Source organism: Oryza brachyantha, chromosome 5, assembly GCF_000231095.2.
Source record: "Oryza brachyantha chromosome 5, ObraRS2, whole genome shotgun sequence".
Lineage (NCBI taxonomy): Eukaryota > Viridiplantae > Streptophyta > Magnoliopsida > Poales > Poaceae > Oryza > Oryza brachyantha.
In genome coordinates, this window is record NC_023167.2 from 107,602 (window position 1) to 134,769 (window position 27,168).

The following is a 27,168-nucleotide window of genomic DNA, read 5'->3' on the forward strand; positions in this document are numbered from 1 at the left end:
AACTGATTTTGGATGCTTAGTATGTTACTGCTAATACGTACTTCCTCAAGATTTGTGGAATCCGGATGGCCATGAGAAGATGGACTGAACGTGAGAATGAACTGATAGGAAGGATAACAAATGAAATAGTTGGGTTGTTTGAGAAATAATGTGTTGAAGTGCATGCATGATTTCATGGCTGTGGCAACTGTCCTAAACAAACAGCTATATATAAGCTTGAGTTATTGCAGTTTTATGTCCCCTCTATTTTTTGGTGACGAGGCATATACAATGAGATCAATAGAGTCGGGCAGCTCTGTTATGATTTGGTCAAACAGTACTAAGGAGGCCCCAATCAAAAGTTGGTGCTATGTATGTATGCAGCTCGATCGATCGGTGGGGGGAGGGAGGAAGAGGATCCAGATCGACCAGTACGTTACTCCGATCCATATCTAGCTTAATTTCAAGTTTTCAGTGCAGATGCATGTATGTAAAGTCAGAAGTAGAAAAATAGTTGGACGATCGATCCTGTTATCCCTAGCTAGATCAGTAGACTTAATTTGGCATGCATATTAGATTGATTATAGGGAAGAGCCGAAGAGGTATCCAACTCTGCAGATGGTACGTACGTAGCAAGTGATCGATCATATATTGTTCCTATATATATATATATATATATATATCTCAAGGGTAGTTTCGATCTGAATCGGCGTTTAGCATATATTGGTGGAAGGGTTTTGAGCCCACAGGAGGCCTTGAAGATTGTCTAGCCTCGAGCAGAAAACAGAGGTGTTTGCCTAGCTTGTATTATCTAGTAAAGTAATAGATTTCATCAAGAGGTCAGAAATCTAATTGGTTGGTTGTGAAACGTACATGCATGTAGATGTAGGTGCAGGATCGTCAGGGGCTTTAATTTGAGCTAGCTACCTTACTTGCCTGGAAGATGCTGATCGGTGTAAATATATAGAAAGGAGTAGCAGATTGGAATTGGATATGGTACGTGTTGCTGCTATATATTGCATAGAATGAGAAAATCTGGTAAGCAGCGTACGTATGGCCGGCGGCGGCTAGAAAGAAGAAGAAGAATGGATGGATGGATGGAAGGAAGGAAGAGAATATTGTTCTACTAGTTAGTTTGTTTGAGTTTATTAATTTGCATGTATGTTATGTTGCCTGCAGTTGGAGGGTACGTGCGTGAAACGGTGACCCAGCCACACAAGCAAGCAACAGATCGAAGAGGATCGATCGATCGATGTGCCTTTTCTGACAGAGGTGCATCCATCATGCATATGTAGTAAGCGTGCTCGCGTACGTGATTCATCTTGTTAATTGCTTCTCTCTTTTCCTCCTCCTTTTGCTCATCTCAATATATTAATTCATCTTCAATTCATTAATCTTCCTAGCAAGCAAGCTAGGATCTTTCTTGTGGATCGATTATTCCTTGTACATATCTGCATGCATGCATGCTTGCTCATATGTGTGTTATGTTATTACACACGCTTACGCTTAGGCTTAGGCAATGGGCGTACTCTTGATTAGCTTGCTTGTGAAATGGGCATGGAATAATCTCAGCATATCATGAAGGCATTCGTGCTTGCTTGCACTGTTAACTGGAATAATATTCGTCATCGGATGATTGATAGATAGGATATATCATATCATATATATATTGCAGTGCAGTGCAGCAAGATATCAGGTAAAGGAAAGGAGAAGTAGATCGATCGAGGGTTTAGCTGCAATTAAACGAAGAACCGAACGTACGTAGACATGGCGATGGTGTTCTTCGACGTGGAGACGACGGCGGCGGATCATCATCAGCGGCTGCTGGAGTTCGGCGCCATCGTGGTGTGCCCCCGCAAGCTGGTGGAGGTGGACAGCTACCACACGCTCATCCGGCCGGCCGACCTCTCCGCCGTCTCCAAGCGCTTCACCGACGTCGACGTCGCCTCCGCGCCTACCTTCGAGGAGGTGGCCGACAGCATCTTCGCCATCCTCCACGGCCGCGTCTGGGCGGGCCACAACATCCAGCGCTTCGACTGCCACCGCATCCGGGAGGCCTTCGCCGCCATCGGCCGCCCGCCGCCGGAGCCCCTCGCGGTGGTCGACTCGCTCAACGTGCTGGCGCAGGACTTTGGGCGGCGCGCCGGCGACCTCAAGATGGCGACGCTGGCCTCCTACTTCGGCATTGGCAAGCAGAGGCACAGGAGCCTGGACGACGCCCGCATGAACCTGGAGGTGCTCAAGCACTGCGCCACCGTGCTGCTGCTCGAGTCCAGCCTTCCTCCGGGCACGCTGCTGGGACTAGGAGGCGCCATCACGAGGGGGAGGAGGAGGAGCAACGTGCAGGCACCGGCCACCCTGAAGCTGAACCAAGAAACCATCAGTAGTAACAAGGCAAGTTCTGCAGCTGCTGGTGTGAGGAAGCCGTCGTCGTGCAAGAGGGACAGCGTGGGAAGGATGGTGGCGCAGAGGCCCAAGGAAGCCACCACGACGACGGCGAAGCCTCAATGCTTCCACATGATCCTCAGGCACTCCAGGACCATACTCAGATAGAATTCCATATATTGCAGCTCATTATTGCTCGATGATCTATCTATCTACTAGGGTGGGGGAAAGATCGATCCATTTGAGTCGTTATTATTCAATCCACTCAACTCGATTCTTTTCCCGGCCGGGCATCTCATCTCACAAGTTTAATCATTTCTTCTTCGCTAATTGCTCATCTTCTCTGTAGACTGTACTGTACATATATACTTGTATGATTATGATTTGTAATTCTAAAGTGTCTGTCGATTCATTGATTCTTTCGTGATGCAAGTAACCTAACAAACAGCAAGGCAAACAAATTAGTCCTGTCATGATTTTTGTGGATAATTGTACTTCTAGTGTGCAATTAAATTAGTCTCCTCTCACCTCAACACAAGTCTTGGAGTGGAAGGCATGCCACTCTTCTTTCTATCTATTATTAGAGGGACGAACGCACAGGACATGATTCCAAACCGTTTGATTTACGGGTTCAGCCAGGTTAGCTTGATCCGTGTTTAGGCTGAATGGCGCCCAGTTGTCACTGCCAAAAGAGAGAGAGAGAGAGAGAGAGAGAGAGAGAGAGAGAGAATTGGTAGGTATAGACATGGCATAGAACCAAAGCAAACCCAAAATAGCTGCGGCAAAACATGTGCCGATCATTGCAGAAGACAATATGCTAACCGGCTGCAATTTTTAAACTTACATACAGGGCAGCTTGGCATCAGTCGATGTCTTGCTAGTAAGACTCAATGTCATCAATCTCATCATCTTCATTGTCCTCTACGACATGCGCAAGGGGATTTGATTGCATCTTCTTGAAATGGCTTATAAAGTCTGTTGCTTCTGAGATGAGAGCATTCCTTGCAGCCTTCAGACCACCTGTTTGTTGAGTCTTCACAGAATCTAGAGCTTTGGACCCTGCAGCTTTTTTGCCAGCCCTTTTTTGGCCTTCTCTGCGGGACAATCGGTCAACATATTTCTCATGTAAGATGACATTTTTCACAGGCTTCAGAACTGCTGGGCTCGGTTCGGAAGAGTTTGTGCCAACACTTTTTATAGTTTCCAAATTCGCTATCAATTTTTTGCCTGCACTACCAGGAGTCCCAGGAGAACCCTCAAAGGAAAAGTCCAACGGTAGAACAGTTGGTGATGTCTCAAAAACTGAGAAGTGATCAGCCTCTTCTGTTTTGTCAGTGATGCACTGCTTCTTCAGTAAATGTCTCACTGTCTTCTGTGCTGCTAGGCTCTTCTGCTTGGCAGTCCGTCTTTTGAAGGAAGGTTCCAGGACATTTCGATGTTTTGGATCAGACAGTGTGAAGTGTGCAACAGGAGAAAAGTTTATATTACTTTTTGTAGGACGAGGAGCAATTGGAGTCGGTGTTGAAAGATCAGCATGAATTCTGTTCAAGCACTCTTCAGCAGATTTTCCAGGAACCTGAAAAGTTTTTTGACTCAGAAATTGCTGAACTAATAAATGATAAAGGTAGATGTACATTAAGCAAAATGCCACTTAAGTATTTCAAAGAAGTGCAACTGAGATTGTCATCATGGTGCACATGGCCCACATTGACAACATATGCTAAACAGCACTGGAAAATTAACTGAAACCAGCACAAGTTGTACAAAATCCAGTTGCAACAACACTAGAAAAAGAGTTTGACAGTAAAATTCTTGCATTATGACTTTAATTCTGAAGATCCTTTTGGTGTTATTGTATAAAGAGGTGATCTTTTGGCTTTTTCAGGGAATAATTTGAGAATAGAAATTTTATATGCATGTTCTTAGTAATCTAAAAACCAAGGCTGCAAATAAACTGCGATAAAAGAAAATCCAAAATCAACTCCAAATTTAAGGTTAAAAATTCAAATTTGGGCTTATAAGCATAAACAAAAGTGAAAAGATGTGGGTATAAGAAGAAAGGAGATAACATCTCCAAGCGATATCGATTAATTGCAATGCATGCCATATTACTGGCCAGCGTCTACAATTTACTTCATCTGGCCATTGTCAAATTCGTTTACCTAGTTATTGGACATAAATTTTGCATATTTGATACTAAGATCAGAAGAGTACTATCTTTCATGTACATGACATATTTCATATAAAAAGAGCAGCATTAGGATCATCATTACTACTTTCCCCTTCAGTGCAAAATCAATTGGGGGAAATTAAAAATCCCATCATAAGTGAGTTATACGCTTGTAACAAACCCAACATGTAATCAGGAAATGCATACTCTACTGTTTAACTTATTTATCACCCTACTGGTTAACTTATTTATCACCCACTTATGGTATATTTTGGACAGGCGGTTTACCCTTTTACTGGATGTCTGATGTACAGCAGTCATTGTAAGAAGAGACAAGTACTGAAGGCCAATTGCAAGAGAATTGACATGGGACCTAGCCAATGTTATCTGATCGCCTGACCAACCCTGATATCCAAGGCACCAATCATGTCGATTAGGACGATCAATCGTCGATCACATATATTAACTCAGGTTAATTGATACTATAATGTATAGTGCATACTGCATAGTATAAAGCAATCAGAGTATGGGGGATGGAGGTGCACTAACTGCTGGAGGAGCTCATCTTCCTGGCACTGACAGTACTTGAGGAGCAACACCCAGTGGAGACTGCCACTGGAGCCGCCAGCAGCAGATCAGGGCAGTAACTTGAGGGTGACGGTGGTGGGAACAGCTTGGACGAGAAGAGAGGGTGGCAACAAGACACGAGTCACGACACATCTGCGGGAGAGGGCAATGACTTCTGGAGAGAGGGCAACAGCTTCTGGGGTACTAAACCCTATGGAGAATGGGCTGGGTCAATACTGCCAAGGCCCAACTTCACATGCAGCCCAAAACGCATACAAAAAGTAATCGATACCTAGCCTAATTGGATGACTAATCACAACTGATCAACAGCTAATTGGATGATCAGATTTCTGAACAAGCTGATCGAGTGAATAGCCCTGATCGGAGTCAGTGGACCGATCAATTAGGACGATTAATCGTGATTAATCAGACGATCAGATAACATTGGACCTAGCACAATGAGTCATCAACTAATGTCCATTGATGAACCATTCCAACTATAGTAAGGAACAATGTTTCTTCAAGCACTAATTTGCATATTATCAATCAGCTGTTGGAAGTACAAATAAATAATAAAACCATTGATGCAAAAAAAAGGGGGGGGGGGGTGATACCATTTTTGAAACTTTCTTCCAGAAATTTGGGGATGGTCGAGCAGTGAAGTAAGCTTTGCGCAATACCATGTCCTGCTCTTCTGACCAGTTATGACCACATTGTGTTTCTCCTCTTTCACTACCATCTAGCTCTTTATTATTGCTCTCAGCATCCACCAATCTATCACAAAATTTAGGCTGTACCATTGAAGAAGAGCTACTTTCACTCTTTTTGTGTCTTGTGTTTATAGGCTTATTGGTTGGTGCAATTTCTTGGAATTCCAGGGGCGATGGTTTGTGATCGTGACGACTCTGACTCTTATATGAGGACATTCCTCCTTCAGTTCCCCTCTTCCTCTTTCTTGCCAGCTTCTTGCAGCAACTGGAATATGACGCTTCCTTCTCAGTTTTTTTGCATGATGGATATGGTACACTTGTCCTGGGAGAAATATGCTGGCAATCTTGAAAACATACTTTTTGTGAATCCATGTGGTTTACCATCGTCGTAGAATGCTTTACCACAGCATTTCTCAGGCTCCTTGATGATTTTTCACAAGTCTGGTGTACACTGAAAGCATTTTGATTGGTTTGATTTTGATGAAGCCGTAGGGATCTCCGAAAAGGAATTGCTGACTGATTTCCCCTGACCATAGATTCCTGAAAATAGTAGAAATTACCACACTATTTTTCCAAAGACAAACATTACATGAAATGATTTAAGCATTCTAATCATTGTTAGTATTAGGATTCAACAGGCACGAGGATCCAACCAATCCAAGCTAGAAATCAAGAAAGCACAAGAACTATTGTTGGGACAAAGTAGGGTAGAAGATTTTGCTTCATGCATGATCCACTGGATTCATCTTTTGATAAAAGCCTCAAAGGGACAAAGTAGGGTATTTGCTCGACATGCATCGTCCACTGGAGAAAGTTACTATTCAGTGTTCATCTTTTGATGGAAGCCTCAAAACAATATACAATGACAAATTTGGGGAAGAAAAATGGGGTTTTGTCTACCAAATCAGAAAATAGTGAATAAAACATAGAATAAGAAAATCGTGAACTAAGCAATAATGTCATGTATCTCATAAAGGCCTGTATATCTCCCCTATACTGTTAATAACAAAACAATGATTAAGCCACATCAACAAGTTTTGAACCATTAACTTAACCTGCCCATTTGATTATCTCTGTATTTGGCATACCTCCTAGAGATGCCAAATCATGTAAGGGAATTCAGCTACAGACCTAACTATAATTCTTTTTGCTGGCATAACCAGTTTAACGGAGGGTGCAGGATGAGGTGGTGGCAACAAGCCCTACACAGCTAAAAGGACTAGGGTGTATGCACGATGTCAGTAGGGAGGTCATCGTCATCAAAACTGCATATGTGGCTCAACAACAGGCCCTGACATGACTATGTATGCTGTGATCTTGCTTAGTTGTCAACCAAAAGGGCATATTAAGGCCACAGTCATCACCATTCAAAGACCAGCTCATGGTATTGCCAGCTAGCTGCAGCAAGCAATGAAGTTGGCTAATGAGTATACAGTCAGGGAGAACAACCTACATTCTAGCTGCATCTGATCAGTCTTGTAAAAATTCAGTGCAAGTGCATGTACTGCAGTGCTGCACTACAGAGATTTGCAATTTGCAGAATATGTATAGGAGTAGGACAAGCGTAAATAAGTGATATACGTATTAGGTGTTACATTATCAAATTCTATACATGTTGCAGTGTCAATTAAATAAGAATTTTCAAGTTTATGACACATTATGGTAACATTATTAACATATATTTGATCAAACTCAATATGATTCACATAAATGCATGTCATGTTCAAGGAGCAACCATATTTAGGAGTTTTGTATTTCTTTATACATTTATATCTATACAGGCTAGTACAATTTTTTTCAACCTAACAAATAACTTCTGAAATATGACATTTCAGTAGTGCTAAATGCACCATTTCCTTTATTGATTGTTCAACCAAGGTTGGAGAGTATCATTATAGTGAAACAACACTTCTGGCAGACTCTGTAAATTAATTACTTTGTTAGCAAAGAAAAGGATGAACATAAAAAACATCAATTTATTTCTAAGAAATAATGAACATATTAATTCTATATATTGGCAAAATGAACAGAAAAGCATATCGACTTATTTACAGTGTTCATTAATTCTATATATTGGCAAAATGTATAGAAAACACATCAATTTATTTCCGAGAAATGATGAGCATATTATCAGATAATAAAAGTAAGCCTGTTTTGTAGAAATTGCCCTGGCAATTAAAATCACATTTAGACAAAGATCAGTAAACAGTTGACCTCTGTATGTACAGCTCAATACAGAGGAGTCAGTTAATCTTAATAACGATAAATCACAGGCTATATTTAAATTGTTTTAAATACTACCTACATATTTAAATGTACTATGACACTTTGACTTTTGGACATGAACTTTGACCATTAATCTTATTCAAGTTTTTTGGAAAAAAAAATTTGTTTTGTTATGACTTGTTTTATACCTGTAAGTACTTTATTAAGCGAAATTTATATATTTTTGAATATTTGTACTATTTTTTAAATAAGACCAATGGTCAATCGTCGAGTCTAAAAATCAAAGCTTTATACATGGAGGTAGTAGTTTCCAGGAGAATGAAGAGCTTTGAATGAGATCTCTCAACAAAGTAGGGTGGAGCAATTAAATGGATACTTTGATGGTTATTTCAAAGAAATTAATATTGCCTATTGGTTTATCGTTACTTCAGATGGTACAAGTAATTTAACAAATACATAATCATGATCAAGCAATACCTTGCACACCCCATCGACCAAATGAGGGGGATTGGAAATGAGACGTGGGGACCGGCGGGGAGGAGCAGCAGGCGGGCGCTTCTCTGCAGTCTCCTCACTCCAGATGCCACGTTTACCTGTATTCTTGCTGTTCAGCGAGATGGCTCGCTTCTTCAATGATTGGGCCTCCTGGTCGCCCTTTGGGTTCTTGGCTGGGGAAGAGGACTGCAGAGCGGTCAAGCTGCAAAGCGTCGAGTGGTGAGAGCGTAGCCGCCCCTTCCACGGAGTATCGCTGGCATTCAGGGTGGAGGATCCACTTTTCTTCGCCATGTTTGTTGATATGTTCTCCTCTCAGGCTATGTTCGGCACCTGGTGACAATACACAAGCAAATCGCAAGTGGGTGAGAAGGAAGATGTGGGCGTAGGATGTGAACCTATCATATCTCGCCGCCGCACCCGTACCCTTGAAAAAAATTATGCCCACGAGTATACCTGTCACTACATCACAGGCAAAAAACTCTGCCCAAACCCGCTACCCGCGGGCGCCATATACCATGGGTATACCTGTTTACCAGCCAACAATGACAGCCCATAAAACATAATTTTGCTTCAGTGGTGCTAACATCTCAGCTCCATCAAAATTTTACTAAATCTGAAACACACAATTATAGGCTACAATGACAGCCCATAAAACATAAACAAGCACACATATACCAGCACACATACAGATGAATTTATATCTTTAAGAAGTTCCAAAATACTCTCTCCATTTAACAAATAAGAAATACATGCAAGAACATATACAAGCACACATATACATTATGGGTCTGTTTGGTTACTTGTATGATCTCAACCTGGTCCGTATCCTCTAGCCTGGTTGCTCTCAGCCTGGTTAAAGTCATACAATTGGTTGTATTTGGTTGTCTGTATGAGTTTATCCTAGATGACCTGAGATCCTATTTGATTGGTTGTATCTCTGGATGCTGTATCCAGAAGATGTTGTTTGGTTGGATGATTTTGACTTGAGTTCAGTCACCTCTTGTGTTGAGTGGTAAGGTCACCGCATGAATCATTCCAATGAAAATTTATGTGAAGTGCATACTGTTGTGCAGTGAATAAATTTTCAAATTAATTTTAATTTGAAAAAGTCTTTATATAATTAATAAAATGAACAGCTTATATATTTTTCGAACTCATATGTGAGGACGTACCTCAACACTTGTTGCATAACTTTCTTATATGATAAAATAGAAACATGAACAAATATCACAAATTAGAATGTGTGGAGCTGTACAGTAATTAGAAATTGTACAGTAATTAGAATGTGTGGAGCTGTACCCAGCCAAAAAGTACAGTTTGATATAAGAGGGAGTAATGAAACAACATTAATCCTTAAAACAGAGACAATCCCTAAAATACAAAGTCCTATGACCAATTATCAAGCAATCTGTAAGTTATGGCTTAAAAGGTGAGAATTGAAATTTCATGTGTTGAAAAAGGAAATGATACAAGGTTACATACTTCTAGTACAGTATATTATCTATACAATTTATATCAACTCAACAAGCAATCAAATGACAGATGACGTTCCGAATGAGATCTGACTACCTAAAAGGCTAAAACAAATCAACATCTCTTCACTCCCACTCAAATATTTTGCTGATCTACGCAGATTATGTATAACTAAATAATAAGATAGAGACAATTTACAATAATATGCCCAGCAGTTGATAGAAACATAAAGTAGCTATCTTCAGATATTTGTTTGGCAACGCGTTTTGATTTAAATTGTTCTTGACTTCCACACCCTGGAATGTGGAAACCTGCCATCTTTTCTAACCAATCAAAAGTTTATATTAAATTCTAGTAGTCAACTGTCAAAGTAAAAAATGATACCATACTTTTGGTACTTTGCCTACAGAACCTGTCAAACAGACCTACATTGTTGCAGTTAAAATTGGGCAATGTAATCAAATGAATGTTTGGTGTTGGATTAGCATTTCCCAACAAAATAAACAGGGAAACTTATGTTTATATCTCACCAGTACTTGGCTGCAGAGGATTTCAACAGACGGAGGGCGACCAGCGGGACAGACGGAGGTCGACGGGCGGAGGAGGGCGACTGCAGGAGAAGGGGGCGGCGGAGGAGGTCAGGGCGGAGGAGGACGATGGCCGGAGGAGGGCGGGGCGGAGGATGGCGACCGGCAGAGGACGGCGACCGGCGGAGGACGGCGCGACGAGCGCAGCGAGGACAACCCGAGCGCGCGTAGGAGGCCTCAAACCCTAGCGAAGCAGCGAAGGGGAGAGAAGTGAGGCCGGGGGAGATGACCCCTCGCTCCTGGGCGGGTGCAGCGGGGCCGCATGCGTTCGGCCTGGCCGACGAGAGAAGCTCAATTCCACCGTTTCTGCTCACCCTAGCTACGGAGCCTTTTTTGCGCCTGCTCGGTCGCTCATCTAAATAACTATCTCCCCGTACGACACATACGAGTAGACGAGTAGGATTAAAAATGATTCGGAATTTTTTCGAAATCCGGACCAGCTTTCGGAAACGGAACTAGTCGGTCGGAATTTTTTGGGAAACGGTATTGGAATTGGAATTTTTTTCAGAAACAGTAACAGATACAGTAGGGGTATTAACCGCGGAACTCGGAATCGGTCGAAAACTTTTCGAAAAAAATCAGAATTCCGATAGCAGGACGGCAACCTCATATCAAATTGGCCCAGTAAGCAATAGCCCAACCGGCCCAAACTTCCAGCTAACCCGAGCATCATCGTGAGGCCGAACAGAGAAGGGAGACGACATCACGTGCATCGAACTTTTGTGCGTGTATGCGCCAGGCGGAGGCTGCCGGCGTCGCTGTCTATTTCCAGCCCCGCCGCCTCCTTCTAATCCAGCCCCGTCGCCCTCCGGCCTTCGGGCACCAGCCCGCCCCTCCCATCCCAGCCAGCCTTTCACTGCGAGCCCCGACGCCGAGTAGATCCCCCGCCGCCCGTGGTGACAGAGATATCACTATGCTGTCATGGATGACATGTCTCCCTTGTTTTTTTTGTGGGAGGGAGCATGGACGGAGGCATGCACTCGCGACCATATTTAATGCGGCCAGGCACACGCCTGCGCCCATCATGAGAGTGGCGTGATGCGTCAGGCGCCCTCTCATCGACATAAATACGGTGATTGGGCGTCGTGGCCAGGTCAAACGCAGGGTTTAAGAAAATGAGTTAGCTAGAAGATTTAAGAAAATGAATTAGCTTCAATAAATTCCCCTTAAATCATTTCTTGCAAACTCAAATAAGCTGTATGTCATAGATGGATTTTTTTCTTTGATAAAACCTTTGTAAATATGTCCACCAATTGTTGATCTGTTTGATAGAATTCCAGTTTAACTTCCTGTTGATCAACTGCTTCCTGGGTATAATGGTACTTGATAGTAACATGTTTCATCCGGTTATGGTTGATTGGATTTTCACTAATTGATATGGCACGAGTACATGACCGCGATGTTACGTTGCTTTATTGCAAACGTGATTGTTTTCTTCGTAAGACAAATGTTTTTGTCTTCATGCTGATAGTATCATGCACACTGTTATGATTACATTCGACATTGGACGTGTTATCGATTTTGTTTCCTTACTCAAAGATATATGAAAATTGACATGTGTCGTTTCGAAGATATGCAAAACGTTGGTGAAAAATAGATTTGCTATAAAGACCTTTTTGTGCAAACATAATGACGTATGGGCTTATCAGAAATAAATGTCGTTTGCATTAGTTAACATTTAAATGCAGAGACGAGTATACATGGGTGACAGGTTATGAGAAGACAAGAGTTTAAAATACCCAGGAATTAATTTGTCTTGTTTGCTTTTATTGCCATATAGAAAATAGATACGAACATGCACGAACATCGCTAGTTATCCTATCCCATTATATTGTTATAGAGTAAAATATACCATACAACTATCAGAATATACATGAAAGACGTTACGTGCGTTGAGGTAGTATCCATAAATATGCGTAGCACAGTACTTCATACATTCAATATTATAAGATTTTTTTGAATTTATCCATATATATATATATGTTTAGATAAGATCAGAAAAATTTATAATATAAAAAGGAAGGGAATAGAAATCTTGAGAGGAGAGATAGGCGAAGTGGGGCATAGTGGTCATTCCGACTCAATTTTCCGTTTGGCGCCCCCGGAGCCGAGCCGAAAAAAGGAACGTGGTGAGGGAGGGAGTGAAAAACGCAAATCCATTCCAGCAGCCGGTGGGACGCGTTCACACCCACGCCACGACTCACTGGCGTGTGGGGGTCCACCACCTGCTTGCTGGTTGCTGCTATATAAGCAGGAGGGAGGGAGGGAGGGAGGGAGGAGGGAGGAGGGAGTGGAGGGGGGCAGTGAAGATCGAAATTTGGATTTGAAAGCACCCAAATCTCCTTCCTCCATTTCCAAAACCCTAGCCGCCATGCCTGACCTCCCCTGCGACGGCGATGGCGTCTGCATGCTCTGCCACGCCGCCGCCCCTCCCGAGGTCGACCTCCTCCGATGCTCCACCTGCGCAACCCCCTGGCACTCCCCCTGCCTCTCCAACCCACCTGCCCTCGCCGACGCCGCCCGCTGGACCTGCCCCGACTGCTCCGCCGACGCCCCGCCCCCGGCCCCTGCTCCCCTCGCCGCCGGGGGTGCCGGCCAACTCGTCGCCGCCATCCGCGCCATCGAGTGCGACCACACCCTCTCCGACCAGGACAAGGCACGCCGCCGCCAGGAGCTTCTCGGTGGAACCGCGCCCGCCGACACCGACGCCGACGATGACGAGGGGGACGACGTGCTCGAGGCTATCGGCAAAAACTTCAGCTGCGCCTTCTGCATGAAGCTTCCCGAACGCCCCGTCACCGTCAGTGCCACTTCTTCCCTCCCGCTTTCGTTTTTTTTTTTTTGCTTTGCTATCTACTCCATCTCACTACTAGTAATACTATTACCATCTTCTTATTATTACCAATACTAGCAAATAAATAGAGGGGATATACAAATCTATTCATTCTACTTGATTCATCTATCTCGTGATCCGCCTATAATCTCATCATCTTCTGCGCATCTCTAACTTGATGTTCCTACATCTATTCGTTTCTATTAACTGAAATTACAACTCCTGTCTGTTAGTACTCATTTATCATACACTATTTCTAGAAGATTAGGTTTCCGTTTCCGTTTGTTACAATTTAAGCTTTCTAACCTGTCAACACATGTTAATCATATATCATTTCTAGATGATATAATATATATATATATATATATAGCTTCCGGTCAGCCACAAACACTACAACATGCATTTACTGCATCTGTATATGTTTGTTTTAGGCCAGAGACCTAATCTAAGCTACAATTCCAATACCGGAACAATCCCTCTAAAAAATGCATCCATCCACATAATCCGCTTAGGCGCTAGACTCGCGTCATCTTGCCTCACCAGTATAACTGATTATCTCATCACTGCATACTTCCACTTGGCTTGTATGATATCTGACTCTGTCTATCAGATCGTCTTGTGCGCACCTCAAAGTTTGTGCTAACATTTAGTGTTTATGCCTGTTAATTAAAACTGCGATGCTTTAAGGATTCTAACTTGTCAAAACGCGTTAATCACATACCATTTCTAGATGATAGCTGTTTGCTTTGCTTACCGGTGTTCCATTTCTCATTTTCATCACATGCATGTACATGCATTTACAGCATCTCCATATATGTTTTGTTTTAGGTCAGACCAATTCCAACCTACAGACGGGATAATTAAACACATGTTCTAAACAGGCATCCATAAACCCGCTCAGGTGCTAGGCTGACATCCTCCCACTAGACCATTCTAACTGATTATCCAATCAGTCCACATATTTATGTTGGGTGTATATGTATTCATACTCTTATAGTTTCCTTTTTTCTTATAGTTTACATATGTACTCATCTTGTACCTGTATATATTTGGGTCTAGGGCCCTCATATTGAATACAAGTGCTATTCATAACATGGTATCAAAGCGTACCGGTTTTTTCGGCGTGTTGCACTTGCATGTCATCTTCCTGTCTTCTCGCCGGCTCCGGCGTCGTCACGCGTCGCCTTGCCCTTACGGCTGTTGCCCCTTCCCGGCGTGCCCCCTCGCGCGCTTGTTGCCAGCGCCACTCTGCCTCACCCCGGCGTGCCCGGGTTGCCATCGCCCGCCGTTGGGTCTGCCGCAGCCAGGATCTATTGCCTCCGCTGCCAGGGCTGCCACCTCTGCCCGGGATCCCTTGTTTCCGGGATGCCTCGCCGCTGCTGTTGGGGCCGCCGCCACTGCTGGGATCCATCACGCTCGCTGTTGGCGCCACCTCTGCTCCTGTTCGACCGATCTGATCCTCTCTGTTTTGAGCTCGGCGGCTGGGCTTGGCTGCTATTCATAACAATTTACACCACGTGGTGATGAATTGTATGCCTTTTTAGATAAACAATTGTTTGCTTTGGTAATGGTAACCAGCATGTCATTCCTAATTTTCACCACATGCACGCATTTACTGTGCCTAGATATGTTTGCTTTTGGTCATACTAAATCCAGCCTGCATTTTTGATAATGCAACTGGTGTTTTAAATTGGGATCCATATGTAACGCACCTAGGCTAGCCTTACACCATTCTGCCTCTACCAGTCTAGCTCATTATATTGCCTTAACAGCTGCCTAACCAGTGACTAGATATTTGTTTGTGGTATAGCTAGCTTCTATTGAATCGCTGGACCTGTTCTTCTGTATTGATGCAATACCATGCATTTGTCCTATCTTGATTTTTTGGACCTTCCATTTTCTGCATAATTCTTATTTTGATCCATGTAGTACAGTAGGTAAATGTTCTTACTATTCTGTTGTTTTTTTTGCCATTTGTTCGTACTGTTTCTAACCATCAGTTTCTACTTTGTCTTGGGCAGACGCCATGTGGCCATAACTTTTGCCTGAAGTGCTTCCAGAAATGGATTAACAGCGGAAAAAGAACATGTGGTAAATGCCGGGCACAAATACCAGCAAAAATGGCAGAGCAACCGAGAATCAACTCAGCATTAGTTTCAGTTATCCGTATGGCTAAGGTTTCAAAAAATGCCAACTCAGCTGTCTCAGCAGCTGCATGTCATTACATACGAAATGATGACAGACCCGACAAGGCTTTTACAACTGAAAGGGCTAAGAGAGCTGGAAAAGCTAATGCTTCAAGTGGCCAGATCTTTGTGACTATCCCACCCGACCATTTTGGTCCCATTCTTGCAGAGAATGACCCCAGAAGAAACATGGGTGTTCGAGTTGGCGAGACATGGGAAGACAGACTTGAATGCAGGCAATGGGGTGCTCATTTTCCTCATGTGGCTGGTATTGCTGGCCAGTCCACATATGGTGCTCAGTCAGTAGCCCTCTCGGGTGGGTATGTTGATGATGAGGACCATGGCGAATGGTTTCTATATACTGGAAGGTTAGCAAACTTGGCCATTTGCTATCATTCTGTTTTTCTCACTGATCTCTGATATGAGCAATTTCTATACATTCTAACTTATACTTGTACAGTGGTGGAAGAGATCTAAGTGGGAACAAGCGTACAAACAAGGAGCAGTCCTCAGACCAGAAATTTGAGAAGCTGAATGCTGCTCTTCGTATTAGTTGCCTAAATGGTTATCCTGTCAGGGTTGTGCGGTATGTTCTTTCTGCCATGAGCCTATGATTATATTTTGCAGTTTAATCTTAAGGAGATATGTTATGCCTGGGCAAGTTGTAATAAATTTGTAATCTGTACTTCCCATTAATAGTATAATTGGTTAAATCTTGCTATGGGAAGATAATTTTGATCTGCTCCTACTGTAGTTACATAGGTATCTGTTGGCTCTTGAAACACAGAAAATTTTGTAGGACTACTACTGTTGAGACTCTATGGAGGTTACTCTTTAGTGTATATATTCATTCTCTTTTGTTTGTCTGTCTGTTGTCGATGATAGGAATATACATCTTATTCACTATTCTGGTGATCTATAGTTTGTCATGCCTTCCTCTCTGATCACGTCCTTTTTAAACAAAAAGGTCCCACAAGGAGAAGCGTTCTTCATATGCTCCTGAACGTGGTGTGAGGTATGATGGAGTTTATAGGATTGAGAAATGTTGGAGGAAGATTAGTGTTCAGGTAATTCCTTCTCCTCTGCACATCTTTGTAGATGTTGCTTTGTAGTTTTGTTTTGTGCTGTGCACTTGTTCATCACTTGATAATTCTCTTTATTGGAAACATAATGGATCTTTTTTTTTTTGCTTTTCCATGTGTCTTAGGGTACATTCAAGGTTTGCAGGTATCTATTTGTACGTTGTGACAATGAACCAGCTCCTTGGACCAGGTTCGTTGAAATGCTTGCTTTTGACTTGATAGATGCACATTGTTCTTTTGAACAACACATTTTGTTCACACTGACATTGTGTTATTTGGTTTAAGTGATATTTACGGTGACCGTCCGAGGCCACTACCCAAGGTTGCTGAGCTGAAAGGTGCAACAGACATATCAGAGAGGAAAGGAACTCCTTCATGGAACTTTGATGTATGTAGAACATTTCCATTTGGTGCAATATCACCATACCGTGTTTTATTTTGGCACCATTTCACCATACTATGCTTAGGATGCTACCAGAGTACCAGTCACCAATGATTACTATTGGTCCATAACAGGATAAAGAAGGCTGGAAGTGGGTAAAGCCTCCACCAATCAGCAGGAAGCCTAATCTATCAGGGGATCCTGAGACTGACAAGCAAATTCGGAGGGTTGTAAGGCGTGCTCAGATGTCTGTGGCTGAAAGGCTGCTGAAAGGTTCTTTCTGATGCATGCTTATTACTTAGATATGCACCACTGAGACTTGTGTTTGTAATTTAGAAGAACTGGAAGTTAATCTAGATTGGTTTATGTTTCCTGCAGAGTTTGGATGTTCCATTTGCAAGCAGGTGATGAAGGAGCCACTTACTACTCCCTGTGCTCACAACTTCTGCAAGACATGTTTACTTGGGGCATATGACAGCCAATCATCTATAAGGGAGAGAAGCCGGGGTGGCCGTACTCTAAGGGCACAGAAGGTTGTAAAGAAGTGCCCTTCCTGTCCAACTGATATTTGTGACTTCCTAGCGAATCCACAGGTACACTAATATTAGGTTTGTTGAAGCATGCTACTACATGTAAATTCTCTCTTGCTCATGCTTCGCTTTCCTTGCTTCTTTCAGATAAATCGAGAAATGATGGGTCTAATTGAGTCCTTGCAAAAGAAAGCTGTTGAAGAAGGCGATAACAAGACAAGCTCAGATGGTAGCAATGGGGCTGAGTCGTCTGGAGATGATGAAAACACCGAAGCTTTAGAGAAGGAAGAGGACGAAAGCAGCTTGAATGACGAAGATGATGGTGATAGGCATGAAAAGACTGGGGGCCTCCTTATTGTTGATTCGGATGCTAAGGATGATGGAGAAGTTGTCAAGAAGAGCAAAGGAGAGGACGAGAAAGGACAAGGTGACAAGAAGACCAAGGACAGTGCTGATGCGGTGGTGGACATTGCAGTCGAAGAGAAACAGATGGAGGGCTCTAAGAAGGCTGAGAACAAGCAGGGAGGTGGTCAGCAGGCAAGGAAGCGTAAGGGGAATGCTGAGACTGTCGCCACCAATGGTGGTAAAAGGATGAAAACCGCTGCTGGTGGTGGTGATGATATGGAGACAGTGGTGGAAGAAGATGGTCCCCTGAATGGAGGCACTCCTATGAAGAGGAGCAGGAAGAGTGGTGAGGTGGATGCTAAAGGCAGCGGCGGTAGCCCTGTTGCGAGCAGCCCTCGCAGGGTGACGAGGAGCAGCGCAAAGGCTGGTGAAGCCGATGGTAGCCCTGCGACAAGGACCAGGAGGGCTAGCCGGGCTGATACAGGTGCTCTCTGAAGCCTCAAGGTGGGTTGGCTGTAGAGGGAGTGCTTGAGCCATGGCGGAAGCTGAAGCCATGTCTCAACTTTTGGGGTCGTATATTCTATGAATCTATAGTAATTTGGGCCGTGTGCCTTGTGCTGCTCTACAGCACTAGTAGTTTGGTTCGCAAGTGGGAACTCAGAACTTTGGACCTGGAACTGGCGCGCTGTGCCTACTGTGCTGGCTTTTGGGTGGGTTGTTAGTCGAAGGAAACATACCTATATACAGTAGCTGTGGAGTACCGTTACCTTTACCTGTATGGATGATGAATGTTCATCATACTCTTTTCCTAGCACTGGCATGGTTTGCCTTTCTTCTTTAATGTCTTTAACTAATCTAATCTGCTGCTGCTATGCCTCTTAAGATGCCTGAGGGTCGTCGTACTCAGCTCGCGTATTTTGCAGGCTGCGATCGATCATGTATGTGAAGTAATTCAACTCCAACAACTCCTGAACTTTACAATTATCTTTATGCATGTTTTGAATTTTGATGCAAGTACGCTCTTCCTGTTATCGTTTCATAAGCTGAAAGCCTGAAACCGTGCGCCAATGATACCACAATTATCAGCGATAATTTTGTGAAAATTGCATGAATTTGAATTTATTTTTAAAATAAATTTGTTGTGGTTTTAGAGGTCAAATTATATGGTAGGTAATGATTATTGCCATGATTTTGGCGGAAATGATAATCAAGGTATTTGGAAGGATAATCATGATTTTTTTAGTTATATCAATAATGACAATTTCTGTGTAAAAACCGTGCGAGGTCATAATTATCATGATATATCACTATAATTATTACTTGATTTTTCTTCTATTTTTCCCAAAAAAAATTGAATTCTTATGATATTTACCAAACAAAAACACGGTTTATTATTATCTTACTCTGCCTGCTTGGCTGCTGGCTGATTATCTTGGTGATAATCAGGATATTGAAATCCCTGAAGTGCACTGCATGGGTGAAGAAGGGACACGGACACATGAAATGAATCAAGGCGAGTTTTCAGCGGTCAATCAAAGCCTTGGACTACTCAACTGTACAGGTTACAGTTCTCATCTTTCAGAGTCAGTCACACACACAAAGTTGTGACTTGTTGCTCTACTACTAAATACAGTATAATAATAGTAGTAGTACATATACCAATACCAGTTTGGCAGCTTCCATACATACAAAGAGCAAAACTGATGGCCTCTCTCATGATAATTTTAGTGGGGCATGGCACTGCCAGAGCCTTCCTTCCTTTCATTCATAGTTTGTGCACTCGCAGGTTAACTTGTGCTCCGTGATAATCAAATAAATATTTAGCAAAACTGGGAATCACACAGCCTCTTGTTAGTGGTTTAGGTTTGCTCCAAGGTCGGACTCGGCGTTGCCAACAGAATGAGAATTGGTTTCTTGGTTTGGGGAGGTTGATGGATTTCCATCTTTAGCGTCCAAGCTGATGACTGACCTATTTCTCCCAGCCCTGGACCGGACATTGTTCCCCACAGGAAAAGGCTCCTGCATTGAGTCAGAGTGCCATGTCAATCATTCTGTGCGATAGCGTCTCAGTCAGTATGCTACTATATGCGTGTTTTTTTGGGCAGAAATTCATACCTGATCTCCTGCATTTGGACCATCTTTGTGGAAAAGCATAGGTCGACACCATTTGTCTTCATTCATCAGGCTCGAATTCTGAAAGTGCGCAATCAAAGCACTCCTTCCCTGAATACGGGCATATGCCAGCGATGCCACCTTTTCACTGTTGAACTTTTCCCATTTCTTGCCATTAAATGTCTGCATAAATGTCAACTCCGGTTAGTCGTAAGCATACTTTCAACTGGAAATGCCAATGTAAGAAAAAGAACTTTTCTCCCAAAAAAGTAAATATAACACATAACAATGTGAGATACTGTTGCTGCAAATATACCATATGTTAAGCTTCTACTCTAGGAAGGTACACTAAATATGGGAAAGCTGATTTTAATTAGTAACGCATGGGTATATATACCTTATAAAATGGAATTATGTGCTGTGGATCAGTCATATTGATAAAAGCATAGCCCACGTTACACTTGTTCTGAGAAAAGTGAATAATGCAAAAGTCAGACCCTGAAATGTTACTCACAGTTGCAATCTTTACACTTAATAAAAAAGATCAACCTTAAAATCAATTGGAAGATAGATGAAATCATAGGTTCCACGGTGGTTCTCATCAATCACAGCCAAAAGCAACTTACAGTTGTACCTGTTGATCACATCAAGTGTGATTGAGTCCACTGAAGAAAAAAGAAACCTGAGTAATGTGCAAGACAACTGACAACTGGTGGCAAGATGTGCAAACCTACTTGTTTGGTATGTTTTTGATCATCAGGGTGGTACGTGAGTCTTCACCCTTTCCTATGCGGTCAATGTCAAGCTCAAATTGCCGTTTGTTTTCGGACTGTGCAGCATTTCCATCATGTCTGCGGCTCCTCATCCGATCATTAGTAGCATCGTATGAAGTGGAAACATGGATCAAAGGGTTTTGATCATTGATTGCATGGCACATATGCTGAAGGGATGGAAATCCAGTACCAACTGGGGAGAACATAGCCTCCCTAAAGTGTCCTCCGTTGGATGCAAAGACAGAGAATTCTGATGGATATAACTGAGGGCTACCATGCAATCCTATGCTTCCAAGAGATCCTGGATGAAAAGAGTGCATATTTCCGAAACTGCCTCCATTCTCAGGAGCTGAACCCAAGTGATGCTGGTCCATAGGATGAGTACCTGTGTTAAGCATGTGAGGTGGAACGCCAGCATAACTGTTCATGCGCATTGGGTGCTGCAAGTTCGACCACAATATTGGAGCTGAGGGGCTTTGTGGAAAAACATTTGTATGACTCCAGTTGTAGTGATGTCCATGATGAGGGCAACTTCTGATTTCAGTAAAGCCAAATGCTGCAAAACAATTTTTGTGCTGATGAAATTCGAACAAAAAAATCACATATAATATTTGGTCAATTCATCAATAATCTCATCCAAGATTTCCAACAAGTTTCAACATTATGCTGTTATGACCAAAAAAAAAAAAATTGTTGGTAAAGCCAATGACAAGCAGTTCAAGCTGAGAAGTGTTACCTTCATTATTTCGACCAAAAGAACGGCCACAAAAACCAGCAGAGCCCACCTTATGGATATTGCTATCCATTCCATCTTGTCTAGAGTTTGCATTCCTCCCACTTACTGTTATGGACTTTGAGCTATTACAAATGCTGTTGTGATGCTCTGGCAATGAGCGTGAGTGGAGGGTCTGTATTCCATGTCCAAAGTTTCCTTGACCAAGTGAGCCACTAAAATCACCAATAGGAGCTTGATTATTGTGCTTAAGTGTTGATTTAATTCCGATAGGTGACGATAGCATTTGAGGACAAGTAGTAGAGATGCACTGGGTTGGGCTCTCTAGTTGTGGGTTAACTGGAGAAAATAAATTATGAAGGGCACTGTTCTCCTGAAATTTGCTGCCCAACTTTCCTGTTTTGACATGAAGGGAATTTTTTTCAATTGGAAATGAACAGCACTTTCCAAAATACGTGTAAGTAAAATATTGTACCAATGGTCCCAGGTGAAGAGTTTTTAGGTTGGTGAGGCAAATCGTGTTGCTTCCAATCTCTATCATGTTGCTGCCTCAAGCTGTTCAGTACATAACAAGATCTTCACCACACTAATAAAAAAAGAATAGAAAAGAATAGTAACATGCTCAGTAGGTTTGGTCCGAGAATGAATATTTAAAAGGTTCAAGTAATTGATATAGAGTGGATTTCTTATTAGACAGTTCCACAAAATGGAAGAACTCATCCAATAGTGTGTCAGTGGCAGCAAATGCTGCGATACAAGCCATGAATGAGAACTTGAGGCATTTTCCTTGCATCTAGGAGCATTTGCATAATTTTACCTAAGAGAACAATACACAGCATTTTATTGTCCCATCTCCCAAAGTTAACACTTTCAGCATATTGAAAATACTCCCTTGGCTCTAATATACTAAACCTATATGAAGGAAGGAAACGATTTCTAGCACAAGAATGACAAGATAATACCAAAAAAGGATAGAAAAATGGCAGCCAAGAAAATTACCAAGATCTTGCCTCTCCATGTTGGTTAAGTTCAACCTTGAACTTTGGACCTGGAATATCACCCTTATTAAGGTCATGTAGTGCTTCTTCGGCTGCTCTAACATCATAGAACTCTACAAACTTCTTAGTGCAGCTTATAGCAGAGCTGGAAATCTATAAACAACAGAATGGTTATCATCGTGTGGGGATCTCAACTTTTTGTATTTAATTTTGACGACATAATTACCTCCTTCACATCACCATAAACACTGAATATTTGGTGAAGATCATCATTGGAGATGGACGAATCAATGTTAGATACCACCAATACTCCCTTATCAATATCCTTGTTTGGAACATTTTCCTAGTAAAGTATGCAACATGAAAGCATCAAAATATTTACTTTGACATTGAGTGTTTAACTATTGGAGTCATAAAGTAGGGAAGACGGATTTAGAGCAAAAATAAACAGGCCAACATATATAGCATAACCTGAAGTCCTGAACAAACTGTGGCTCACTTTTATGTTACAATAGCACTAAGACAGCTCTAACACCGATGATTGAAATACAACTATATTCTCACCTATGTCCTAATAATACGCACCATTCATGATATCTCACAACCAAACTAAGCAGTAGGAACTAGGTAGGAAACTAGGAACCATCTGTTTTTTTTTTAATCTTGATTAATATTGGAGTTTATATAATTTATTTTATTTTTAGATATAATAGCGGGACATAGCAAATTAGGCACATTTAATTCTGTAGTCTCAACACAAATGGGACATAAAGTATGCACACATTTTCTTACAGCCATCGGTACCTTTTCAATTCAGGTTGGAGGAGAACTGTGGAATATAATAAGATACAATGTAACTAAACATATCTTAGGTAATAATAATTTTCAGAACAAAGAACATAAACGCTTTTGCGTTCTAATAAATACAAAAAATGCTAGATAAAGAAGGGGCACATATGAAAGTTGCGACATGATTTTGTAGAAAGTTAATGTGAAAAAGAAGCAGCATCACAGAACCAACAAATGAAAAGAAAGGTATATAGATTAGATAGCATGCCTATTCAAAACTACTGATATTATTATATGTACCTTAGGAGTGGAAAACTGCACATTAAGTTTCATCATCCCCAAGGGCTTGGCATGGAGTGCTTTCATTGCGCTTTGTGCTGCTCTTATGTCATAGTAAGACACTGTTACAAACCCATGATACTTGAAGGTGGTGTTGAGCATGCATATGTCCCCATATTGCTGGAAGATATATATGATGTGTTTGAAAGGATATTATTAACTAAAACTAAAACAAAACAAAATTCGAAATGAAATAAGTAAAAGGTTCAATACCTCAAACAGAACAGTTAGATCAGAATCCTCGATGTTAGCAGTGATATTTCTGACTACAAGAGTTCGGGAGGATTGTTTATTGATGAAATGTCCTGCAGAAAATTGGCTCTTGAAGGATCCATCCTGAACTTTGTCACCTTTGATGGAATCATTGTTTTCAAGTTCCATCCCTCCTCCAGTGCAGAATATATCTTCATCAGCATCATCCTGATTGGTGGACAGGCCAGTAAATTCAAAGCCATCGGCAATTCCCGATATTAAATCATCATCATCATCAGGAAGCAGATCTCCAATAGTTTGAGCCTCTATCTCTTCCATAGATTCTAGAGGCTCATCACCATTGCAGATGGAGGTATGTGGCCCAGCAGATTGACAAAGAACACCACTTGCTATTTCTCTCGCTGCATAACATTAATCTTTAATGAACAATATTGCGACTTCTTTCAGAAACAGTACTTTTGGTTGTAGTGCAATTAAGATGATACCAGACTTCAAATTCGCAACACAGCTTACAGAGGGAAAAAAAGGGAGGCAACAGGAATTCACATTACCATTGAATACTTCAGAGAGGGAGCTGGATGAAAGTCCCTTCCCATAACCAGGCAGATGCTGATCAGCAGTAGCTGGTTCAACAAAAGCTGACTTTCTTGTCGACAAGCCAAGCTTTGATATGGGGTTTGTGAGGATCTCATCCCAAGAAATTGATGGTGAACCTGAAGCATTTTCTTGCCCCATCAAATTGCTGAGGCTAAGGATGTCCAGGCCCTTGAAGGCTTGACCTCCTGGAGTCTCCAGACCTCCTGCATGATTTGCTCCATTGGGATGGATCTTTTCAAGTGGAGAAGCAAAAACTGACTTGCTCCCTGCCATTAATGAACAATGTCAGTTCCTGAAGAGCTATTTAACCTGTCACCATATTACAACCTTCAACACATGTGTCATATGATAAATTGATCATATCATTTAATAGCGAACTGTGCTAAATTAACCACCCAACTAATTCCTACCAAACTGTCTTCGGACAAAATTCCCAAGCATTCTCCTATAAGTACTCATTCCCTGCTGAATTGCTGCAGTGATATCTTTACCAACCAAAATTTGATACTCAATCCCTTTTAGCTAACAAACTGATGCAGCAGCCTAAAGTTTCTGGTTTTTTCCACTAGTTAGTTAAATTGGCAGACAAATAACAGGTGGGAAGTGATCGGTGATCACAATAACTGTCGCGCCAATAAGAACAGTATCCCCATAAACATGAAAGATGAGTTTTTGAACTGTTATTGAAGCATAATAAGGTGGATAAGGCAAGTCAGGCATGGAGCATGGTCTATTTAAGAAAGAAACCCCAATGAACCATCAAAAACTCCGGTATGCAGCAGGAATATAGAAAAGAGCACCTAAATGAACAATTTCCATCATGTAAGAAGTAACGACCATGAGATGTTAATAATCACAAATTTTTAAAAGAAGCATATGATCCACACCTTTCTGGTCCACCATTGACTCCGAATTCCAAAATCCAACTTGCCTCTGCAATGAAGCATGGGAAAGAAATAATTGAGGTGCTAGAATTGTGCATAATCGAAAGAAGTCAGTTGCAGGATGTTTGTTAACCTCTGTGGGGACAAGGTCCTGGGAGAAGAATGAAGACGACGAGTCTGACGCTGGGGCGAACGGCGACAGGTGCCTCCTGTCAATGGCTCCAGAAGCTATCACCATAGGTGCAAGAGAGCCTTTTTCTGTCTTGGGTCACTTGGAATCCTGTTTTGGGGTTTCTTCACCGCCTCAATCTCTCAAAACTTTTGGCCCCTTTCATCAACTTGCTGCAGAAGGGCAAGAGATCAAAAAACACACATGCAGAGAAGATGTATAAGAGAATCTGCGCTTAAAGGAGTAGAGATTAGAGCAACTGCAAATCTGCAAGTAAAGATGGCCCATTTCAAGAGATTAAACTGCTGACCAGCAGAGGCTAAACTGAATCAACCCCCTTTCTCTTAGAACGCAAATCGAGCCAAAAGGAAGAAACAAAAAGGGGAGGTCAGAATAAAAATGGGGAAAAAAGAAGGCAGCCGGAGGAAGCAAGAAGACAAAAGGAGGAGGCATTAGCAGTAGCAGTAACAGAGGAAAGGACAGGTGGAGAAAAAGCATTAGCGACTCACCTCAGCCAGCGGCAAGGAAGAGGAAGAGGAGGTGGTAATGGAGAAGCAGAGGGAGGGAGGTGCTTGGCTTATATCAAAGAAATGGTTGTTGCTGATAATGCAAGTTGCTTCTCCGGGGGCGTAAGGCAGCGATTCCAAGCAACGACATGGACATGGACTAGCTTATTAGCTTTGCCAGTTGGAGAAGAGACCTTGCCTCAGCTCCAGGTGAGTCTTCTTCTTCTTCTTCCCCCGCACTGCAAGCAAACCAACACAAGAGAAGAGCGCCCCCCCTCAAAAAAAATAAAAAAAAACTTTTTTTCTTTCTTTTTGCGTTGTCTTGCCGCCGCACGCAAACAAACAATTAACGCAAACAACAAGGCAAGAAGGCTACTACTACTATCTGGGAGTACTCAATGCATGAGTAAATAATGCTTGCCACACTTCTCTTCTTGGGGGAGGAAATTAAAGTAAGAAGAATATTAACATTGGAAGAAGAAGAAGAGAGAGCAACCTCTTCCTCATGCATGGGACTATGGATGCATCCATCCATAGCAATAATAATGAAGGCATAACAAGGACAGCAGAGCGAGAGACACGAGAGGAGGAATTAATAGATGCTCTCCTCTGCTACCACTGTCCGTCAGACACACACACAACACAAGATATGAAAATAAAAGTTAACCCTTTTTTTCTTGTTCAACTTGTAATCCCATATCTTCTCCTCTCTTCTTCTTGTGTTCGCTCACAGGGTTAGCATAATCTTTTAAAAAAACTACTATAGAGTAAATGATACTAGTTTGGATCGCTTTTTATTACACTAGTTTTATTTTGGATCACTTTTACATTTATTTTTTCGCCCGGATATATTTAGCTTCGTGTACATCACTTCTAACAACCATTTTTGTCATATATAATATCTCTTTTGGTAAATATGTAACCACATATCAGTGGTGATTGTTTTGGCTTTTCAATGGAAAACCAAACGATATATTTGCAGGTGAAAAATAATTTAAGAATAAAAGCTTTATATACGTGTTCTTAAGGATTTAAAAACCAATACTGAAAATAAACTTTGATGAAAACCCCCAAAATCTACTCCAAATTTAAAGTTAAAAATTAA

General features: G+C 42.0%; 4 protein-coding genes across 7 annotated transcripts; 2 read left to right on the top strand and 2 right to left on the bottom strand.

Moving 5' to 3' along the window:
* Positions 1 to 1,534: 1,534 nt before the first annotated feature.
* On the top strand, positions 1,535 to 2,821 carry LOC102705818 (protein NEN4). The gene has a single exon (XM_040524174.1). The coding sequence runs from the start codon at positions 1,747 to 1,749 to the stop codon at positions 2,530 to 2,532; it is 786 nt and encodes a 261-aa protein (XP_040380108.1). The 5' UTR covers positions 1,535 to 1,746; the 3' UTR covers positions 2,533 to 2,821.
* Positions 2,822 to 2,968: 147 nt separating this feature from the next.
* On the bottom strand, positions 2,969 to 10,895 carry LOC102706564. Of its 2 annotated transcripts, XM_006653868.3 has the most exons (4): positions 10,536 to 10,895; positions 8,515 to 8,862; positions 5,716 to 6,351; positions 2,969 to 3,940 (listed from the first exon to the last, which is right to left on the bottom strand). In XM_006653868.3, exons 2-4 carry the CDS (start codon positions 8,821 to 8,823, stop codon positions 3,242 to 3,244), a joined length of 1,644 nt encoding a protein of 547 aa, XP_006653931.1. In that variant the 5' UTR covers positions 8,824 to 8,862; positions 10,536 to 10,895; the 3' UTR covers positions 2,969 to 3,241. The 2 variants fall into 2 exon arrangements, with proteins under 2 accessions (XP_006653931.1, XP_040380107.1); XM_040524173.1 differs by lacking the exon at positions 10,536 to 10,895 and having other exon boundaries at positions 8,515 to 9,117.
* A 1,978-nt stretch (positions 10,896 to 12,873) lies between these two features.
* LOC102706104 (E3 ubiquitin-protein ligase ORTHRUS 2-like) lies at positions 12,874 to 19,476 on the top strand. 2 transcript variants are annotated; one of them, XR_005811844.1, is made up of 10 exons: positions 12,874 to 13,392; positions 15,447 to 15,979; positions 16,072 to 16,197; positions 16,579 to 16,678; positions 16,819 to 16,883; positions 16,979 to 17,081; positions 17,210 to 17,348; positions 17,454 to 17,668; positions 17,753 to 18,888; positions 19,397 to 19,476. XR_005811844.1 is itself a non-coding variant. In XM_040524023.1 (9 exons), the coding sequence occupies exons 1-9, from the start codon at positions 12,964 to 12,966 to the stop codon at positions 18,443 to 18,445; spliced, it is 2,403 nt and encodes an 800-aa protein (XP_040379957.1). In that variant the 5' UTR covers positions 12,874 to 12,963; the 3' UTR covers positions 18,446 to 18,944. The 2 variants fall into 2 exon arrangements, 1 of the variants encoding a protein (XP_040379957.1); XM_040524023.1 differs by lacking the exon at positions 19,397 to 19,476 and having other exon boundaries at positions 17,753 to 18,944.
* Positions 19,477 to 19,776: 300 nt separating this feature from the next.
* On the bottom strand, positions 19,777 to 26,613 carry LOC102706843 (protein MEI2-like 3). Of its 2 annotated transcripts, none has more exons than XM_040524022.1 (15): positions 26,067 to 26,613; positions 25,522 to 25,730; positions 25,392 to 25,437; positions 24,459 to 24,770; positions 23,908 to 24,308; positions 23,656 to 23,814; positions 22,793 to 22,909; positions 22,568 to 22,719; positions 22,044 to 22,123; positions 21,572 to 21,964; positions 20,797 to 21,391; positions 20,612 to 20,696; positions 20,460 to 20,528; positions 20,066 to 20,245; positions 19,777 to 19,969 (listed from the first exon to the last, which is right to left on the bottom strand). In XM_040524022.1, exons 2-15 carry the CDS (start codon positions 25,624 to 25,626, stop codon positions 19,802 to 19,804), a joined length of 2,862 nt encoding a protein of 953 aa, XP_040379956.1. In that variant the 5' UTR covers positions 25,627 to 25,730; positions 26,067 to 26,613; the 3' UTR covers positions 19,777 to 19,801. The 2 variants fall into 2 exon arrangements, with proteins under 2 accessions (XP_040379956.1, XP_006653934.1); XM_006653871.3 differs by lacking the exon at positions 26,067 to 26,613 and adding an exon at positions 25,868 to 25,908.
* Between the last annotated feature and the right edge of the window lie 555 nt (positions 26,614 to 27,168).

Excerpts from the sequence above, each read along its gene's own strand:
- LOC102706564 (XM_006653868.3), bottom strand. The coding sequence starts at position 8,823 with ATGGCGAAGAAAAGTGGATCCTCCACCCTGAATGCCAGCGATACTCCG. Across the intron at positions 6,352-8,514 it reads TGGTCGATGGGGTGTGCAAG|GAATCTATGGTCAGGGGAAA; the intron begins GTATTGCTTGAT and ends TACTATTTTCAG. Across the intron at positions 3,941-5,715 it reads GGAAGAAAGTTTCAAAAATG|GTTCCTGGAAAATCTGCTGA; the intron begins GTATCACCCCCC and ends AAAACTTTTCAG.
- LOC102705818 (XM_040524174.1), top strand. The coding sequence starts at position 1,747 with ATGGCGATGGTGTTCTTCGACGTGGAGACGACGGCGGCGGATCATCAT.
- LOC102706104 (XM_040524023.1), top strand. The coding sequence starts at position 12,964 with ATGCCTGACCTCCCCTGCGACGGCGATGGCGTCTGCATGCTCTGCCAC. Across the intron at positions 16,679-16,818 it reads GGAGGAAGATTAGTGTTCAG|GGTACATTCAAGGTTTGCAG; the intron begins GTAATTCCTTCT and ends CATGTGTCTTAG. Across the intron at positions 17,349-17,453 it reads GGCTGAAAGGCTGCTGAAAG|AGTTTGGATGTTCCATTTGC; the intron begins GTTCTTTCTGAT and ends TGTTTCCTGCAG.
- LOC102706843 (XM_040524022.1), bottom strand. The coding sequence starts at position 25,626 with ATGGTGATAGCTTCTGGAGCCATTGACAGGAGGCACCTGTCGCCGTTC. Across the intron at positions 20,529-20,611 it reads ATCTTCCAATTGATTTTAAG|AACAAGTGTAACGTGGGCTA; the intron begins GTTGATCTTTTT and ends CACTTTTCTCAG. Across the intron at positions 20,246-20,459 it reads ACATAATTCCATTTTATAAG|ACATTTAATGGCAAGAAATG; the intron begins GTATATATACCC and ends ACATTTATGCAG.